General features: G+C 47.0%; 1 protein-coding gene across 4 annotated transcripts; it reads right to left on the minus strand.

The window, feature by feature from the left end:
* Nucleotides 1-1,682: 1,682 nt before the first annotated feature.
* Nucleotides 1,683-19,035, minus strand: PKM (pyruvate kinase M1/2; the record flags this gene model as incomplete). Of its 4 annotated transcripts, none has more annotated exons than XM_084240549.1 (10): nucleotides 1,683-1,789; nucleotides 2,494-2,675; nucleotides 4,490-4,656; nucleotides 9,010-9,162; nucleotides 9,461-9,611; nucleotides 10,824-11,094; nucleotides 11,615-11,801; nucleotides 12,279-12,410; nucleotides 16,720-16,886; nucleotides 19,002-19,035. In XM_084240549.1, 10 exons carry the CDS (start codon nucleotides 19,033-19,035, stop codon nucleotides 1,683-1,685), a joined length of 1,551 nt encoding a protein of 516 aa, XP_084096675.1. The 4 variants fall into 4 exon arrangements, with proteins under 4 accessions (XP_084096675.1, XP_084096673.1, XP_084096674.1 ...); XM_084240547.1 differs by lacking the exon at nucleotides 19,002-19,035 and adding an exon at nucleotides 16,082-16,173; XM_084240548.1 differs by lacking the exons at nucleotides 4,490-4,656; nucleotides 19,002-19,035 and adding exons at nucleotides 5,035-5,201; nucleotides 16,082-16,173 and having other exon boundaries at nucleotides 16,720-16,873.
* Between the last annotated feature and the right edge of the window lie 1,302 nt (nucleotides 19,036-20,337).

Consider the following 20,337-nt stretch of genomic DNA (forward strand, 5'->3'; position numbering starts at 1 on the left):
TACGGGGCTGTACCGCCAGCCCTTCACGGTTAGGGCCGGGGATTCCCTCCAGGGTCTTCCTCTTCAGCTCCCCCGGTTCAGAACTTGAAACCGTCTGCAGGAACCGATTCCCCGCCAGCCTCCCAACCCGAAAATTGAACTCCAGAGTAGGTTTCAATTTCTCTCCGCACCAGAGTAACTGAGTAGGGAACACCAGTGGGGATTTTTGAACGTGATAGTTGGAGAGCCCAGGAATTGCTTTTAAGCACTTCTCGAATTGGAAACTTCTGTACTTCCAGGCAAAATTTTAGAGGAGCTTGCAGAGGCACGGAAAGTGGGCAGAAATAGGGTGAGGATGGGAGGCAGAACAGTTTCGATATTGATGGGGCGTGGCAATGAACTGAGTCTTGAGAATGGGACCAAAGTCCTACCCCCTAACTTAGCTGGCCTGTGAACCCTTTCTTCCCTTGCTCACCTGATAGGCTTTGATCCTTGAATGGTCAGAAGAGGAAAAAAGCAGGCATTTTCAGTTACATTCCCAAGCCTCCCCCACCTGGTCCCTGCCTCATCATGGGATGAAGTAATCAGCAAACAAAAGGGGCACAAAGGGACCCCAGAGCTGCAGCCTTCTGGGCATTGAAAACAGAATCTGGCCCCAGGTCCTGACTCTTTCACTGGGAACCAGGTCTCATCCTACAGGTCCTTTAAATTCGGGGCATCTAAAGCAGGAATACCTAAGGGAGGGAGGGGCAAGCCAAGGACCACTTCATTACTGGCTTATGCACCAAGGCAAAAAGGTGGGAACTCTGGTAGGGGCCCTCCATGGTGCCCTCTCCCATCTTTTGGTTCAAGATTTCTCCAGATGCAGGAGTTTTGAGAGAGAGCTATCACACCTCCCTGGGGTGCTGAAAAGGGAACTTTTATCCCCCAAGTAGTTACTGCTTCCCAGCACCTCTGTGCCCTGGAGATAGGTGGTGGCTGGAGTAACAGGATCACCCACAGGAGGCACAAGGCTCTTACCATTTTCACTCACAAGACCAGGTTCAAACCAACGCCCCCCCTTCCCCCCAAAAAAATCAGAAAGAGGCAACAGGAGCTTTAGCTGTTGTTTATTGACATACAAGTAGGCTCTATAGCAACAGGCTACAGCCGTAGGGAAAATGGAAGGTGGAAGTGGAGTATTTGTCTGTAGCTGAGTGGAGTGCAGGAACAAAGTGCACTATGCACAAGGCGGGAGGTGGGAAGGCAGGGGTGTTGGAGAAGCAATTAAGGACCAGGGACAGTCTACTTAAACTGGAACACTGCCCCATGCTGGAAGGCCCCTCTCTTGCTGGCTGTCTCCTGACCCCAGGCCAGGGTTGGAAGTTTTCTGGGAATCCATTTCTATAGGAACTGAACACAGTACACAAAGGAGAAGAAGCAGGGGCTATTGCCCTTTGTGTTCAGCTTTGGAGCCTCCACCCCAACCTGGCCTGTTTCATGGGTTGGAGCCACATGATAGACAGCCCAACTCTGGGCTACCCCAGCCAAGCAGGGTCTTAAAAACTACCATGTCTCATAGAGGCGCTAATCGTCTTCCCTGGTGTCCCAGCCCACCAGTGCCACACTACAGCCCCAAGTGAGCACTATAAGCATTGCTGGTCTAACGGATGGATCGGGGGAAGGGGATAGGATGGGGACTGGAGAGGGGTTCTTGGGGCCCTTCATGGCACTGGCACCACACGCATGGTGTTGGTGAAGCCAGAGCCAGGGCGCCATCCGGTCAGCACAATGACCACATCTCCCTTCTTGAAGAAGCCTCGGGCCTTGCCTGGAGGAAGAGAAGGAAGTTTGGTGAGAAAAAGTAAGCCAGGTAGAGATGTACATAGCTGATTACTCATCACCCAGCTAGCAGTAAGCAGTGAGCAGGGCGGGCTGATCATTACTTCCTCACACCACAAGGTGGCACCAGCCTCCCAAGTGCAGGCAAAAGGGACAAGGGCAGTTCTGAAACTTGGCACAGATGGCAGAGTTGGCAAGAAAAAGGGACAGCATCCATCTCATAGTCCAGAGGATGGAGAGCCTTGCCCACGTTCAAAGGTAAGCTGCTTCCTTTCATCCCATGACATTCTCTTATACAGGGACAAAGGCCACATGAGTACATGATCTGTGTGTGCGCCACTCCACAGTGCAGCAGCTCTGTGGTCAATTTGAAAAATCAGTAATGAGTAATGACAAAGAATGGACAAACCTGACTTGTCCAGAATCCTGTTTTGAGCCATAAATGAGGAGAGTGAGAAGAAATGAATTTCTCAGACCCACAATGCAAAGGTCTGGTCCCCCCACCCCTTCACCCAGGGCTGAGCCTAACACTTTGGGAATGAGATGGGGAATTCAGAGGAGCATTCCCAGCGAGGTCAGCTAGGCCTGCACATTCCTAAGGCATCCTAAGGCCTGCATGTTCCCTTTCAGTAGTGTCCCACTGCCTAGGTACTCCTACCCTCCAGGCTGTAGCTCTTACTCAAAGCCACATACCAACATTCATGGCCAAGTTCACCCGGAGGTCCACGTCTTCAGCCCAGGCATCCTGCACTGGGTCCTTACACACCACAGGGAAGATGCCACGGTACAGATGGGCCTGGCGAGCTGTCTGGTGATTCCGGGTCACAGCAATGATGGGAGCACGGGGGCGGTATCTGGCCACCTGGTGAGCAGACCTGAGATAGCGTGGTGGACAGGCAGAAAAAACCATTAAGCAGTGTCCCAGGAATTTCCTGGGATGCTCCTCAGGATCTATAGCAATAGCTCGCCCTCTATTCCAACTCACTATGCCAGCCTGAGCCTCTAGTAATTTCAACATGTGCTTCCTGGGTCCTCTCTGGAATGGGGAGCTGCCTCTTAAGACAAGGACAGCCTCAAAGACATTCTGTCTCCTCCACAGCATAAAACTTTTCTTTGTTGCATTTGCCTTCTATCCCTCCACCCCCATAGGCAGGACTCCAGGATCATGCTGACCCAGCACAGCCAGGCTCGTCCCATGTGGCAACCTCACCAGCACCCATTCCTCTTGCTGCCAGCAACAGCTGTAAGCCAAGCAGCATAAGAACACCACCTCACTCTTGACATCTGTAGAGAACAGGAGTAGAGCCCACCAGTGCCCCTGGGAATCGACAATGCAAGCCAAAGGCCACATGAGCGCAAGATCTGTGTGTGCGCCACTCCACAGTGCAGCAGCTCTAGTCAATTTACAAAAAACTTCAGTAATGAGTAGATGACAAAGAATGGACAACCCTGACCATATGACCCTCAGGTTCCTGGAAAGAGCCTCAGCAGCAAAACTGATTATCTAAGCCAGGCTTATACTGATTATCTAAGTGAGGCTTAGAAGTCTGGGCGCTGCCCCAGAGGCAAGGCCAGGAGATGAGCATGGTAAGTGTGGGAGGCTGCCTGTGAATGCTCCCCTGGAGGTAGAGGACCCCTTTGAAGCTCCAATGCCAGGTGCTTGCATAAACACTGACAGCGCACACCTGGAGCTGCAGATGTCTTAAGGTTTGGGAAGAAGATTTCAGGAGGAGCTGGACCCCGGAAGGCAAATGATGGGGGCACTCAAGAGGTGTCAGGGAAATACCATGTCCTATTTAAAAAGCCTGGTCTCCATGTAAGGCTTTCAGAGGGAAGCAGCTGTTGAAGTCGGAACTTGCTGATAGTAAAACCCCAGGAGACTGGAGCTAATAATAGCCAAATAGCAGAGGATGGACCTTTTCATAAAGGTCAATGTAATGGTTGGAACTGTTTATCCTGAGTCCTCTGCTGAGGGAGTCTGCCTGGTCTGTTTTGGTTCTACAGGCAGCTCACCTCAGTGCATGGGGACCACCCGCCTGCTCCTCTTGCAGGATGCCCCAGTGGCCCCATAAGCACAAGCTTGGGGAGTGACGGAGGCTGACTCCATGTCCTAGACCAGGAAGGAATCCCAAGTGCGAGGCCAGGCCCAGGCTTCCACTCAACTGCATGGTACCTACCATGAAATGCCAGCCAGACAACAAGACAGCCTTTCCTAGGCTAGAATCCATTTGTTTTTGGGTCTTGAAGATGGACAGGGACAGGTGCACCAACCAATCAACAGGTCAGTGAACAGCGCTAATTCTGCAAACTGAACTTTGAAAGAGTACATGACAACTGGAATGAGCAGAACTGATTGTCTTCTATCATATTAGAGACAAGCTTTTAAATACCAGATAACCATTTGTAGTCAGTCTATCTGCAGTTATGCAATGAAGTTTCCAGTTCCTGGTAAGTGGCCGAACATGCCTTATGCGCACTGCATCGAGTCCTTTGGGCCCGGGGAAGGGACTCTTGTCACTCAAGATTCTGGCCTGGAGCTGGGGATGCTCCTTCCCTGTGGGGTCCAGGTGGCAGGCAGAGAGGTCTTACCTTGGGGCTCAGCACCATCTGAGCACCATTCAATGCACTGCTCCCAGGGCCCCCGAGGAAATGTGCAGAGCATTCACTAGGAGCCACTCCCACCTCCTACCTGCCAGACTTGGTGAGGACGATTATGGCCCCACTGCAGCACTTGAAGGAGGCCTCCACTGCACCCACGGCGGCAGCTTCTGTGGGGTCGCTGGTAATGGGCGCCAAGCGGCGGAGCTCCTCAAATAATTGCATGTGGTAGATGGCGGCCTCTGCCTCACGGGCAATCTAGGGGAGCAACATCCGTCCAGAGGGACGAGAAGGGGGGACAGAGCTGTCAGAGCTGTGTCACGATGGGAGAGGGAGGGGAGGAATTGCCCAGACACATGGTGAGGAACATGTCCCTGAGTGCAAAGGTCAAGAGGACCCAATCACTGGAGAGTCGTGATAAGCAAGACTGACTCACAGGAACCAGTCCTTCACCAGGTGGCTGGTCATCCACTGTGCCTACCGAACCAACAGGCCCATTGGTCCTGCCCTGCCCTTTCTGGCTGGCTTCCTGCAGATGAGAAGAGGCTCTGAGCCCAGTCTCAGTAGTGGCTGTCTTCTAGCAGCTGAAGCAAGAGGCTGGTTATCCTGCAGAATTACCTGCCCTTAGGGCCCTACCTGCCAGACTCCGTCAGAACTATCAAAGCTGCCGCTAAACACTTATAAGAAGCCTCCACGCTGCCCATGGCCATGGCTTCCATGAGGTCTGTGGAGTGACTTGAGGCCCGCACAAGTTCTTCAAACAGCTTGCGGTGGAACATGGCTGCCTCAGCCTCACGAGCTATCTGTAAGGTTTAGGGGGAGACAGAGCAAGGAAGAGGGAAAGGGAGAAAAAAAGAGACAACACACATGGAAAGACAGAATGGGGAATTAATCAGAGAGAAGGTAATCTTAGGTTAATTGGCTAAATCTGTCCTCAGGCAGATGCAAAGAGGCTGGGTGATGAAAGCCTGCTCAGGGATGTGTGAATTACCAGTGTCAACTGCTGCCGCTTCCCCTCCAATAGAGGCGAAATTGGTCCGTCCATTCTGGAAGGACTTTGTGGTGGGCTGGGGTGGAGGCGGTATACAATATGGCAGCAGGCTCTAGCACCTGGGTGTGAAATCAGGCCCAGGTGGGGCCCACAACACTCCCTGGCAGGATTTGACCACACTGCCTCACGACACAGCTTACAGAAAGGAACAGGCCCTCCCTCCTCACATGGCTGTCTGGTTACTGCAGGACTTCCTGCTCGGCTTCCAAGTACATGTGGAATGCTTGCTCAGCCTCAGACACGGGGGTGCTGGGAACCTTTCCCATGGTTGCCAGGGAATCTCACTGAGAAGCACTGGAATGCTGGCGAAAGCTTCATTGCGTCTAAGCAGGATGGTGAACAAATAGGGGGCACACCGAATAGCCATGTGAAGAGACAGATGCCTGTGGAAGTGCGCACGTTACGTTTAATTAGACAAATGATTAAACTCTAATGATTAACAGGCATGAGAAAGCCATCAAGTTATTTATAGAGCACCTGCTCAGAGAACACCAAAAATTAGGAAGAAAATTTAAGATCTCGAAGATTATAATCTAATTACCAGCCTCTTAAGAGAATGAAGGGTTATGAGGAATCAGTGATGCCATCTCATTAATTAGACAGTATATGCAGATGTATAGCAGGATTTACTAGGTTAAAGGTTTTCTTTCTGTAGGAACAGAAAGCATGCAGCCCAAAGACAGGGGACATGAATAGGAAATAGAACCATACCTGGTACTGCCTAGCCCTTAGTTACAGGTCGTTAACTGCACCAGTTAAGACAAAGGAGAGAGCAGTCAACAGTGAAGACGAGAAGCTGTCAGCGTTGATGGGAGACACGGGAAGGGGCGACCTGCACACCCAGCTCAGACCCCATGGGAGCAGTGCCATGTAACACAAACCTTGCAGTTTCTATGGTCTCTCTGTTCACAGGAAGACTGGGATATGGACGGATGGACATGGCATTCAGAGCCCTGAGCCTGACTTTAGTCTCTGAGCACAGGAGACGCCTCAAATAGAGACGAGTCCTTTTTAATTTCCTGCTACCAAAGTGCTAATTTTGTTTATTTATGCATACAAGAACTGGGGTATAGGCCAGAGGGTTTGGGAGATAAGAGGATTCACCAGATACAGAGCGGGGAACACAACCTGCAGATGTACTGAAATACACTGCTGAAGGGAGCAGTGGGAGAGTCAGGAGAGGTCTGCTGCATCATGTGGGTTGCTCCCTGGCAGGGGATCGAACTTGGCGCTGCAGAGGCTACAGACAGCTTCACAGTGCTGCGCTTAACTCCTTGTGCCACCAGGGAGGCCCCCCAAAGTGCTATGTTGCAGGACATATTGGCTTCGGAGGCAATGGGTCTGGATGCAAACCCAGATCTTATCATCATGGAACCCTCATCTATAAATTGGGGTCATCTACCTCACAGAGGTTATGAATATTACATCAATCTACACAGGAACTTACCAAGCATTTAATGGTAGTAAATATTTACTACTAAGGCTGCAATTAAACACATCTCATCTAATTCACTTTACTGATAAGGTCTTTAGAGGTCACAAAAAAGTCTAGGTGGTTTCATGGTTCAGTAAATCAGGTCAAGGTCACTTACTGACCTCTAAGGATATGAACCCACACAACTAAGCAAGGGGGTACACGGAGGATCATACACTTTTAACAGCAGCCACCTAGAGGAGACTGGTTTAAGGTCTACTGACTCCTGGGGGAGAGAAGGCACCTTCCCACCAGAGACCCTGGGCTCAGAACAGCAATCACGTCACACGGAGTGGCATCTCAGCCAAGGTATTTGGTCTCTCCCAACTTCAAAGTGGGGACTCCACCAAGGATGCTGAGGAGACCCCAGGAGATCTATTTAGTTGAGACATCTCTGTTTACTACTGGAAGAGTTTAATATAGGGGCTTCCCTGGTGGCACAGCGGTTGAGCGCTGGGTTGTGAAGCTGCCCGCAGCCTCTGCAGCGCCGGTTTGATCCCCAACTGCTCCCCGGGCCACAGGAGGAGGGTCCCACATGGTGCGCAGACCTCTCCTGCCGCCCGCTGCTTCCCTCAGCAGTGTACTTCGGTCCTTCTGCCTGTTCTGCTCCCTGTTCTGCTCTGGCTCTGGTGAATTCTCTCACCCTCCCGCGCTTCTGACTGTATCCAGTGCTTATATAAATAATAAATAAATCTTAAAAAAAAGAGATTAAAAAAAGTTTAATATAAAAACACGTGTCTTCTCTGGGAGTTATTGAAGCCTAGGAACTGTACACAAAGGAAGTGAAGGAGAAAAGGAAGATGTCTAGTCTAGAGGTTCTTTCTTTGAGGGGGATGCCACATAAAGACAATGGGCTACAAAGTGAATAGGAAGGTTAAAGAAAAAACATTTCAAGGTAAGAGACAAATTTACTGAGCTGTTCACTTTAAGAACTGACCCAGGACAGGGCCTCCCCTAGTGGCACAGCAGTTGAGCGCTGGGCTGTGAGGCTGCTCGCAGCCTCTGCAGTGCCAGTTCGATCCCCGGCCACCAGCGAGGGTCCCACATGGCTCTCAGACCTCTCCCGTCACACCTGCTGCTCCCCTCAGCAGTGTACTTGGTCAGTCTGCCTGTTCTGTTCCCTGCTCTGGCTCTGGTGAATTCGCTCACCCTCTCACACTTCTGACTGTACCCAGTACTTACATAAATAAATCTTAAGGAAAAAAAAAAAAAACAAACCTGATCCAGGACAAATGTGAGAAAACTGATTTGCAACATTCATTTTCCCAGGCATAATAAGCCTGATAATGGCTCCCTGCATTGACTCTTCAGTAAGCTCGAAAATACGCAACTGGGGCAGAGGCACTGAGTCTCCAACACTGAGAAGCAGCCAGGCAGTGGGACATGGCCCAGCAGAGGAGCTGTGACCAGCTAGCCCCTGGGGAGAAAAGAAGGGTCACACACAGGACCCTCCAGATGCTCTCACTCCAGAAACAGCCATCCTACCACCTGTCTCTATTTGTGGACCTGTCACCCATCACTTAAATCCAGTTTTTAGTCTGGGGAGTGAGTGCAGCAGCCCAGCAAAGCAGGACCCACTTGCAGACACCATGCAAACCCAGCAGGCAGTCAGCTCAGTGCGGACAACAGCCCCAGTGCAGTCAGAGGCCCTGTGGGGGAGGCACTTGTCTCCCTGAAGGACAGGTAGGGAATCAAACAAAGAGGACAACTGGGAACAGGAGTTCTGGGCCTTTTCCAGAATAAAGCAAAGTCCTCTGGGCTGTTCAGAGAAAGAGGTACAAGTATTTCAATAATCGAGCCACGGGAAGGATTTATAACCCTGAAGCCAGAAATAAACTGGGCTATGTCCAATGGAGGAGAATACCTCCCAAACAGATGGAAACAGGAGAGGGAATGTGAGCATGGGAGGTAGAATTAAAAAAAAAAAAAAAAGACACTTCTACCCCCCAGCACACACCTCTTGTCACCTGGAGGATCATAAAAGATGTTGAGTGCAGAAGCCTGTAAGGTGTTGCTTTGTACTGGGGCTTGCCCCATCCCAGCCCCAGCCTGAGTCCAGGGAGACAGGAAAGCCCAAAGAACTTACCAGGTGCTGCATGCGAACAGCCTCCAGGGGGTAGTCCCCTTTAGCTGTCTCTCCAGATAGCATAATACAGTCAGCTCCATCCAAGACTGCATTGGCTACATCACTGCCCTCAGCCCGGGTTGGACGAGGCTTTTTGATCATGCTCTCCAGCATCTGGGAGGAGATAAAACATTAGAAACTTGTGACATGGGCTGTCTTCAGAGATGAATGACTGAAGTCTGTACCCCTGTCATACATAACTGTGTATGTATGTGCACAGAGCATGGCACTTTGCAGGGGTGAAAAGTGGGTGGGAGAGAGGGACTGTGTGTTTGTGTGTGTGTGCGTGCGTGTGTGTGTGTGAGAGAGAGAGAGAAAGAGAGGGAAGGGTAGGGGAGGTGGGGGCAGGGTCCATGAGAAGAGACCAGGTAGCTCCCAAAGCTTTCCCATGTATAAGGGGAGAGACACATGCCTGTGTGGCACAGATGACAGGCTTCCCAACTCGGTTGCATCTCCCAATCATCATCTTCTGAGCAAGGAAGACCTTCTCTGCAGGAATCTCAATGCCTAGATCACCACGAGCCACCATGATCCCATCACTGGCTTCCAGAATCTCATCAAACCTGACAGGGAAGGTGGGAAGAGAGGTTAGGAGCCATAAAATAAACAGTGAGGCAAAGATCACTGGGATTCTAACTTGGGTGTCTGTGTGCAAGGACAGTTGCCCATGACCTAGGACATAATCATGGGTGCATGGAGGTGGTGGGGTGGGTGTTCCCGCAGTGAGCAAACTGTGCCCATGTGGATACATCACTGGGGGCAAGGGGCACGGGTGAGGTCTCCTCCAAAGCCCCATGGACTCACTTCCTCCCCATCGATATCTTGTTGAGGCCCCACTTAATGTGTCTCTACTATCTCCACTGCAGTCAGTACGCCAGGGTAGAAAAAGCTACCTGAGGTCTGCTGACTACTCTGACACAAGGCCCATGGCCCCTTCCAACCTGCTGAAGACAGGAGGTCAGGGGCTTTTTGGCTGGGATCAAGCCAGCTATCACCCATGGCTTATCAAGGATGGCCTAGGGAGGACCCCAAATGGCCTGGTACAAAGGAAATCAACACTAAGCTAAGGATGGCAGGGTCACAGCAGTGGGTAGAGCTGCTCCTCCCACCCTCCCTAAGCATATGCCTAAACTCACACAAGTAGGTGTGGGGTTTAGCATGTCTGAGTTCTTTCCAGTGGGAAGCCAAAGAGGAACAGATGTCACCAAGCTCGCCACAGTCATTTGGCTCCTCCTTGAGTTGGTACAATCTGAACCTGGAGGAGAACCACAGGCTTTGCTCTGGGAAGCAGGCACATGTCAGATCATAGTGATCATCAGCCAGTGGCTGTCCAAGTGAAGACTTGGAAGCCATGATTTCAGTGTCTACACCAAGCCCTGAGCTTTCTTCCACATGGCTCCCAAGTGAAAAAGAGCCCCTTTCCAAGAACTTTCTCTTGACCATCCCCCCATTCCAGCAAACAAAGGCAGTGCTCTGAACTTGGAACACAGTGCAGAGGCCCTGTCCTCCCTCTGCAATGCTGATATCTGGGCCAAGAGAAAAGGGTTGAGATAAGCGGGCATCCCAATCACCTGGGATGCTTTTTTGGTAATATCAATGCCTTCCACTGACTAGCCTCTTAAAGTATTCTGATTCAGAGGGCCTGGGACTGGCTGAGGAGTCTGCATACTGATGGGCAGGTAGCCAGGTTTGCGAACCAGGTATTCATAGGAAACATCTTGCTCTTAGAGAGGCTGGGGCTGAAGGAGGTGGCAAGGGACAGGCAAGGGACTGACCTCCGAACTCCCTCATGATTCTCAATTTTGCTGATGATCTTGATGTTCTTCCCTTTCTCTCCCAGGACCTTCCTGACTTCATGGACATCAGATGCCTTGCGGATGAAAGATGCAAACACCATATCTACATCTTGCTCCACCCCAAACTTCAGATCCTGGATGTCCTTTTCCGACACAGCAGGCAGGTCCACAGCAGCCCCAGGAAGGTTCACACCCTTTTTGCTGCCCAAGGAGCCCCCATTCTCGACCTCTGTCACCAGGAAGTCAGCACCTGTGTGAAATGGAGCACGTGGGTATGCAGAGCAATGAGGGCACACGTCCTCCACACGAAGAGGCCAGGGACCAGCTGTCTCTCCCCACAGTACTGTCAACTGAGAAGCAGTACCTTGTGCAATGGAGTCGTATTGCCAGAGTTCAAATCCTAGCCCCACTGTGTCACCTGGGGGAAGTCATTTCACTTCCCTGTGCCTGTTAAATAGGGATAATAGTATCTACTCATAGGGTTGTTTTAAAAGAACCCTACTATTCTCAGTCACACTGGAGTCCTGTACAGATCATATTGAGGGATGAAGGCAGGAAGCAGAAAGCCAAAAGATTTCAAAAAGAAATCTCATGTGCTCCCAAGAACATGATTACTTGAAGTCTAGTTTTGAGGATAAGCAATAACTCTTCAGGATATAAAGACTCAACCTTGCTATCAGCCAAGCAAACTTCCTATCTCTTCCTTCTGTCAAAGAAATTTAGAGGTAGGAGATGGTTTTAGATAAGTAGACCCTGAATACTGAACATACCTTTTTCCTTCACCTGCAGAGAAATAAGTCCGTCATCCACATAGATCTTGCTGCCTACTTCCACCACCTTGCAAATGTTCTTGTAATCCAGCCAAAGGACGTTTTCATCACACTTTTCCATGTAGGCATTATCCAGGGTGATCTTGAGAGTGGCTCCCTTCTTCAGCTCCACCTCCGCAGTGCCGCTCTACAGACAGGAGAGTAAGCCCTGAGTCCCAACCACAGAGGCCAGGCCTGCCTGGCAGGAAATGAAAAGCTCTTTTCTCCAAGGAGCAAAGCTCCAATCTCAGCTACAAGTAACAATAAAACATTTCCCATTGGGTATAAAGAATGGTATTCTCTAACTTCGTATATTTTAAGAAATAACCCAAGGAAAAAAAGGAAAAAAACCATAATGTTTTAGTTATGCTATTTAATGCTAGGGAAAGACAGACAAAGAAACTGCTTCCTAAAGTTAGAGAGACTTGGAAGTAGGTTTGTAGACTATAAAGATCCCTTTCTGTTATCACTCTTAGTGAGCTAAGACAAAGCAACATTTTTGACGGTGATGAACAAAACCCTCATTTATAGACCTAAACTCAAGCCTATGGTTTCTGGGCAAGGAGAGGCTGCTGTAGAAGGCTGAAGAAGGACCCACCCTCCCTCTTCTCCCCAGGATACTCACGCCCTTGATGAGCCCAGTGCGGATCTCAGGTCCTTTGGTGTCCAGGGCCACAGCAACGGGCCGGTATAGAATGGGGTCAGAAGCAAAGCTTTCTGTGGCTGTGCGCACGTTCTTGATGGTCTCTGCATGATACTAGGGGAGAGGAAGGAAGATGGCAAGTGTCCTCCCATAACACTAGTACCTCTGGAACTGACAATGCTCCTTCAAGATAGACCTGCAGATGATCTAGACCTCCACATCCATTATCTGACAAGCTCAGCTACTCATTCTGAGGGCAAAACTTAGGAACTTTAAGATTTTGCCACTAAAACCATTAAAGGTCTGAGTGTCTCAACACATAAAAAAGTTGTGTCCTTTCGGGTGTTCTCTTGCCTAAGACTCATCAAATAAAGCAGACAACTAGAGCAAAGACCTAGAATTTGTGTTTGGATAATATTGGTCTTGCAATTGGAGTCAGATTCTGATATACCTGGTAATTGTGAGTTTTTTCTCTATTGATTCTAACTAAAATTCAAACTCAAAATTATTTACTTAGCTAACAGCAGCCTAAGCTAAATAATACACTACTAAAGGTCATGCAGACTTGGTTTGTGCAATCACTTTCTAGAGTATGATTAGAGATGCAAGTGGAATAGGGAAAGGGAGATAGTGCCTTTCTCTGAGTTGCCCTTTGCTATTCTTCATCTGCAACAAATCCTGGTCAATCTTCTCTCTTCATCCCTTATCTCTTTCCACTTGCCATTACTGTTTGACTAAAGTGGATTCAGGGCCAAGATGTCAAAAGTACTCAGTGTAATCAATAGGACACTGCTGATAACAGAGGCCCTATCAATATGACATTGCTGATAACAGAAGCACTCAGCACTGTGGGTCTTGTCCTTTAACCAGCTACCACTGTCCTGCAAATAGGTGGATAGAAGGGAGCTGGAAGTAGAGCTTCACCTCCAAGGTTGGTATTACTTGAGGCTGGTGTCAGAACAATCTTCAGTGTGCCATTTAGACAGTCTATAATGAGAACCATTGGTGTCACTGGGTAGAGTTCATAAGTCTAAGTTATGGAAGTTTCTTTCTATTGTTGGCTTGCAATAAAAATAGTATAGACTATCAACTATAAGTATAAATCATTTTTTAGAGGAATGAGTTCTAAATATTATTAAATGCCTTTTTCTCAGAGTTGATGTGTGTAAATTAAGTATATAGAGGTGAGCATAGAGTAGTTATTTAGTGTCACCTATTATCATTCTCTTGCATTGCACTGACCATATTTAATCCAAATGCAGAATTAAAGTTTACTTGGTCATGGGTCATGAAATTCCTTTAATACACTATTATTAGACTTAACTTTATGCTTTATGTAACATTCTAAATGAGACTGGTCTAGCGTATGAACCTTCAAAATCTTATAGGCCTAGTGTTCCGATCAGAGTCCAGATCCTAATTACCTTTTTCAATCTTAAGGCTGTTTATTCAAATTTTTGAATTCTTGGATATTTACCTTTCCTTAGAAAAGAGTCAATTTTATTTCAATTTACAGGACTTAATGCATAAGTCTTTTATGATTTTAAAACTCTTTATATATAGTTTTCTTTTCTGTTCTTCATCTTTTTTTGTGCATCTTTTTCTTGACCAGGCTTTTTAGAAGTTTCCAACTTTTTAAATTAATGATTATTTATTACACTATCAAGAATCAGTTCTTTGCTTAATTTATCAGGTTTATTTTCCATTTCATAAAGCTATGCTTGTAAGTTAATTCCTTTTCTTCACCTTTTTAAGGTTTAGGTTTTTTCCTCCAGTGTTTAGGTGAATTTCTTTTTTTGTTAAATTTCAGACCTTTGCTTTCTGATACGTAGATTTAAGAGTATACATTTTCATGATTACTATGGAAGACTTTGTTCTTAATTTTCATAAAAATGTCAGAGAATGTGATCTATATAATTTCTAATTTTGGTGGCCTAGTGTATTTTTAAACCGTGAATACTGAAAAAAAAAAAGCACACACTTTTAGCCTTGGAGACATAAAAGTATACACTAATCATATACCCAATTATTCAAAGCCACTATATTACCATCTTTTGGTATATATCTGGGAGGTATACTGGACTCTTCTACTGTGATTGTAGCTTTGTTGAATGTTTTCAAGTTTTAATAATCCCATCAATCAATGTTGTCCCTATGAAAGGTCAAAATTTAGGTTGCTTAAAAGTAGGTATTTCTGACCAACACGGCATTATGGGCACACACATTCAATAAATAGACTTTGCCCCATGAACTGCCACAAATGGGGGACAGAGACACTAGCAAAGCTGTCAAAAGCTCATAACAATGAGACAGTGATGTCCCTCCGCCTGGGTGAAGGAGAGATCTCAATTGCAATGTTTTTGCTTACAGGAATGTTGAAAACTTCCCCAGAGCTCCAAAAGGTATGGCCCAGCCTCTAGTCAAAGGTGCATATCAAATAAGGTCCCTGACATGTGATCAAACAAAAATATTTGCATTACATTATATATATATTAGGACAATTTCAGATCAATTTCCAAAACCCTGATCCCAGGAGCCCCCTTATCCTTGTCAAAAACCTCAAAATTAAAGACACAAGAGGTTCTGGATTTATCTATTTTTAAATTCTAGTTCTAATTTGGGAATAAGAAAAGCACAGATAATCTTCAAATGCCTCTTGTAGTTTTAAAAACCCAAACCCCCAAAGCCAATTCCACTCCAGCAGGTGCAGCAGATCCCACTCAGCCCTGCCATTTCAGAGCTGAGAGGTTTTATCTTACGGGATGGAAGAGGCCATCAGCCCAGTTAAAGGTCAACTTCTCAAAATCTATTTCTGCTCCTTCCCTTGCACACGGGAGACCTGGACACACTTGGACAGCAAGAATCAATAACGAAATAACCCTCACTTGTTGGCTTTACCTCTCCCCTTGGGCTGAGCTATCACTTGAAATAAGTCCTGGTGACCCCTGCCCCAGACCCCTGCCTTTGGAAAATTACTTAATGTCATTAGGGGCATATCTTAACCTGAGGGGCTTGCTGAGCATAGTTTCTCTAACTTGGTCCCATGACATTTGGAGACCAGCCACCTGCCAGGCCATAGGCTGTTTATGGAACATGGGTTAGGGAATCTATGAAGAGTCTCATGTTTCCAGAAAGGAGGAATTCACCTCTTGGATTGCACTTCCTGAGGCGTTATTTTTAGTCTCAACACCATCTTCCAAATGCCAGAGGGCAACCCCTTGCCACTTGACCTTACAGGGTAGCAGTTCTTTAGCATCAACAGGAAATAAATACAGCAGTCTACCAAGCAGGGAAGTCATTACTCCTCTACCAAATCCAGTATGAAACTGCAAGGCTCATGGCTGAGCCTGAAGCTTTAAAAAAGGCAGTGTCCTCCTCTTCAGGAAGCCCCCACACTCCCCAAAAGTTGTGGCCTGGTTCTAGGTCAGGTCTCTGTTCATAGGTCAAATCAGCTCATAAATTGCACCAGCATTAAGACCACCTACTAGGCTCCTGAAGAAGTGTGCTGACTGGCTTGATTTTAATGTAGCAGAACCCCTGGGATGGGACATACTGGAACACAATGCTGGTGAAGTGGGGGGTTATATGCCAGAACATGCCCCTTTGTGAGGGCTGATATGGCAGCAGATGTGTATGGGTGTTGGGGGATGGAGAGGAGAGCAGGGGTAGAGTGTGAAGACAATGGTTGTGAACCCCAGACTCACTCTTGCCTGATCCACTGTGGTTAAATGGAATACCTGCCTCCCCACCTGCTCCCTACAAGATGTCCCGGTGGCGAGGCTCACCTCGTGAGTTCCATGGGAGAAGTTCAGACGAGCCACATTCATGCCTGACTTAATCATCTCCTTCAACATCTCCACTGATCGGGAGGCTGGGCCTAGTAAAATAAAGTTTTAAAGCTATCAATATTAATTATTCAGAATAGGAATAACCCTTTAAATTTTAAGTTCAAAGAACTCTGGATAGTTCACTGTTCCTCCTAAAATTCCTCCCCTACCTCCACCCCCGCCTAATAGCTCTTCTTTCTTTCAAAAACACACAGCAGACTGTTACTGTGCTAGCCCACCTTCTTGAATTAGATGGATACTTATGTTTCCTTCAAATTCTATAGGCTCCATCTAATTGAGAAAGCGTAAGACCTGGCCAGCCCTCTTTGCTCGTAATGAAGCACAGCCAGATGTCCAAGTGCAGGAACCTGGCTGCACAGAGCATGTCAAAAAGGTTTGTGAGAAACTCCTAAAAGATCTGATAAGGAAGACACCCTCTAAATTTTGTCTTCAGCACAAAACATAAAGCATACTAATGCTTTATTGCAACTTCCTATTACCTGCTTCCCTAAGAATCTGTGTTGCATGCTCAGGAGAGGAAGATCATGGTCACCTGAGGCCCTGGTCTGGGACTGGGGAGGATCACACCCACTCACCGATGGTACAGATGATGCCAGTGTTCCGGGCCGTGATGGGTGGTGAGTCGATGTCCAGACGGCACATGTGCTCCAGGAATGTGTCAGCCATGGCTGCGTGCAGCTGCTGGGTCTGAATGAAGGCAGTCCCGACATCGGTGTGGTGCTTCGACATGGCTTCTGAGGTCCTGGGTCCAGGGGAAGTGAAGAGACAGTAATCAGTCTGAGAAGCCCAGGGTGGTTCGTATGCAGCCTGGCACAGGAGGCCATTTCCTGCTTACACATTAACTCCATCAGCACGCTGTGTGCACAAGCCACAGAGATCCCGCCATGCTCTGGCTACGTAGGTGCTCCTCAAAGGGCTAACTCACAAAACCATGAGCAAGTGGAAAGGACCTTAAAGAACATGCTAAAGCCTCGTGCCCAATGCATGCACCTCCCAGGCAGCCATTGTAAGCAGATCTCCTATACGTTGGACTAACATCTACCTTGACAGTTTTCCTGATGTACTTGAAGGAGCTTCCTGAAAAGGAAGTTGTAACCAGTCTTTTAGTGATACCAACAACCGACTCCCAGTTTAGTACCCTGGTAAATCTAGACATTTGTATAGCAAGTTGTCTCAAAGTTACAAATATCTGCCTTGTGGCAGAACACCCACATTGACTCTTTAAAACTGTCCCCATTCAAACCCAGTGATTTTCCTGGTTGTATAGACAATCCCCATTCAAGGGGTCCTGAGTTCCTGAGTCCTAGATTTTCACTAACCCAGAACATCACTTAAGTTCATTCCTTTATTCACACCCTGGAGCAAAGCGTAAGTCCTAAGCTACTGACAGGCAATAAAAACCAGTCCCTGGACAGGAAGCAAAGTCCAACTAGAACCCAAATGCAAAATCTTTCATCCTAGAAATATGTACCCACAAACCACATCTGCCTTTGGTCAGGTGGATCGTAAGATATATAATCTGCATATAACCAAGGGTTACCACACTGGCACTGGTCTGCCTCTACAATTATTACAACCACACTTACAGGGCAGTTGCAACATGAGGAAATTAATGTTGTCAGATTGCTCCAATTGACTTTCTGAGACACCATTCTGATTCCCTTTCTACATCTGACAAGTGCACCAGTAACAAAGAGCATCTGTTCCAGGCAATTAACCAGCCCAGGTCACAATCCTGACAACTGCCCCGACCTTTGCTTTTCTTTGACTAAACTCACTCGGCCGGTTAGTTAGCTGATTAGAGACCTGAGAAGCTTCTGGGCAGTGTTTGAATAACCATCAGGTAAGGAAATGAGCCAGAAGCTCTACAGCAGAAAGCTATCCTTTTCCTCAAGTTCTCAGACCAAGGGCTACTCCTCTGGAAATGCCTGAACCCAAATACTCCCACCCATGTTCGAGAATAAGTCCCTCTCTAGCCTGCCCCACTGTCTCCTAAATCTCAGGGCTCCAAACCAAGGCACCCCAGAAAGGGAATTCTTATTCTTTCTTTTCCCTCCTGCTCGGACTCTGTGGAATCTCCAGGTGGCTCAAGTAGCGTATGCATCTACACCAGCCACTGCTATCTTCAATTTCTGTCAAAAGCCCAAGGAGCTTGATTAACACCAGTTGTGGACAACCCATCTGAAAACTGATGGTTACAGGTCCTTCCTCAACTACAGAATCTAAACCTTTAAAAACAGAGAAATAAAATACTAGCTAAACATTCCACTTGGCGCATTCCTTTCAATGTGTATTTCCTAACTCCTAATGATACCAGATACCAAAGTGAAAAATCAATCCTCTCCTCTGTAACCTATCTGATTTTGTATATCTAGTGCGTGAAGTATTCCAATGTCCGCTGAATGACCTCTTAGTGTACCTTAGTGCCATTTTGTCAAAACCAAAATTATACCTCTCCTCAGCCATCCCAAATTTGAGGGACAGCTCTGAATTACCAACAGGACAGCCTGGGCAGCCAGAGTCACTTTCCCTACTCATGGCTGAGGCAGGGCTTGCACAGCTTCAGAGCACCCACGCAGCTGGGCTTAGGTGAGTCTGTCTGGTAGGAGAATACTACTGAAGAAATGTTACCAGGTGTCAAACGAAGCCAGCTGGAACAAAAAGTCCTTGCAGTTGCCTCTGAACAGAGAGAGTCATCCAATCCAAGGATTGTCTCGTGAACAGAACAGGATTTGAATGAGTGGGTTGGAGTGACTAATTACACTCTAAAAATCATCAGCTGGCTCTTCTCTAGACAAGGAGTCATTAGAGTCTCCTTGCAAAGACCTGGCTGGGACCAGTGATTATTGGGTCATACCTTGTATTCTCTGGGCTTGGGCTTCCGGTGACATAATGCTCTTTTTTTGGTTCAAGGTGGCTCCTTGGCCCCACTTGCAAAGACCGCTCAGAGCTGAGAAAGGTTTGCCCTGCAGAGCTGTACAAGGATTAAGGTAAAAGCTGAGTATAACTAAAGCTCTTTGGGGTAATGAGAAATTACTTTAATAACCATGTATCCAGGTGGTAACTACAGGTATAGATTCAGCTATGTTACAAAGAAAAACACAGACGCCTTCCCCCAGAAAATATTAAGAAGCTAAGTGTGAAAAACTCAAAAGTATCACTGATGCTTTATCCCCTCCCTTAATAGCCAAAGATTGTCTTCCCTCTAAGGTCTCTTTAAATCTGTGGTTTTCTATCATTTTGCTGTTTATTTAAGAACCCGGTACCCCTGTTTTTTTTAGGACGTCAGGTTAGAGGGGTCCCAAATTAAACACATAAAAGGGCTGGAAGGATATATACCAAAATATTAACAGCATGTTAATATTAAGATTACAGCAATTTTTTTCTTTCCTTCATTAATAAATATACCTCATTAATAAATTTGCTTGTCTGCAAATGAGTCTCAACATGTCCATATGAAATATTTTTCTAATAAGGAAAATTACAAATGTTCCTCTTCCAGAAATGATACATTTATAAGCATCCTGGTAAAACTGTAAGAATGAAAAAAAGTCAGTCCCAGCTCCATTAATAAACTGCTGTTTTATGCACTTCAAGTGCACTCTGTTTAAATGTGGCAGAGGCGAAATGCGCATTTTAGATCCCAATCACAAATACATTGCAAGGCAATTTCACTAGCCTCACAAGGTCAACCATGATCCATTCAGAACCTCAAAACAAACCAACAAAAAATTCCTATCATCCACAGGACTATGCTCCAGAACTGTTAGTTACAAGCCCAAATCCAGGAAACTTCCAGTTTAGTTTGTCCTCAGTCTTAGAGCAAAAATCTTTGTGACAAGGATGTTTTGGTATAAAAGGGCTGCATACAGGACCCATTAGCAAATCAAATTATATTGGGCTCAAACACAAACCTATTCCACCATCTTGAGTTAAATCGGAGGTTTATTGTTTACCCAGGTTATCAAGTACCAAACCAACAAATGATTTTGTTAGGTGTTTGAGTGGATTTGCACACCAGTAATCAATAAAAACGTGCTTGTCTGCAAATGAATTCATACTCTTATACAAGGTCTCAACACCTCCTTAAAGCCCTCTACTATCCAGAGAGATCTCATGTCTCTCTCCCCCAGCCTCTGGCTGGAGCCTCCCTTGGCAAAGAGGGTCAGAGCTCTCCAGCCCACCTCCAAGGT

This window comes from Talpa europaea (genome assembly GCF_964194135.1).
Source record: "Talpa europaea genome assembly, chromosome: 8".
NCBI lineage: Eukaryota > Metazoa > Chordata > Mammalia > Eulipotyphla > Talpidae > Talpa > Talpa europaea.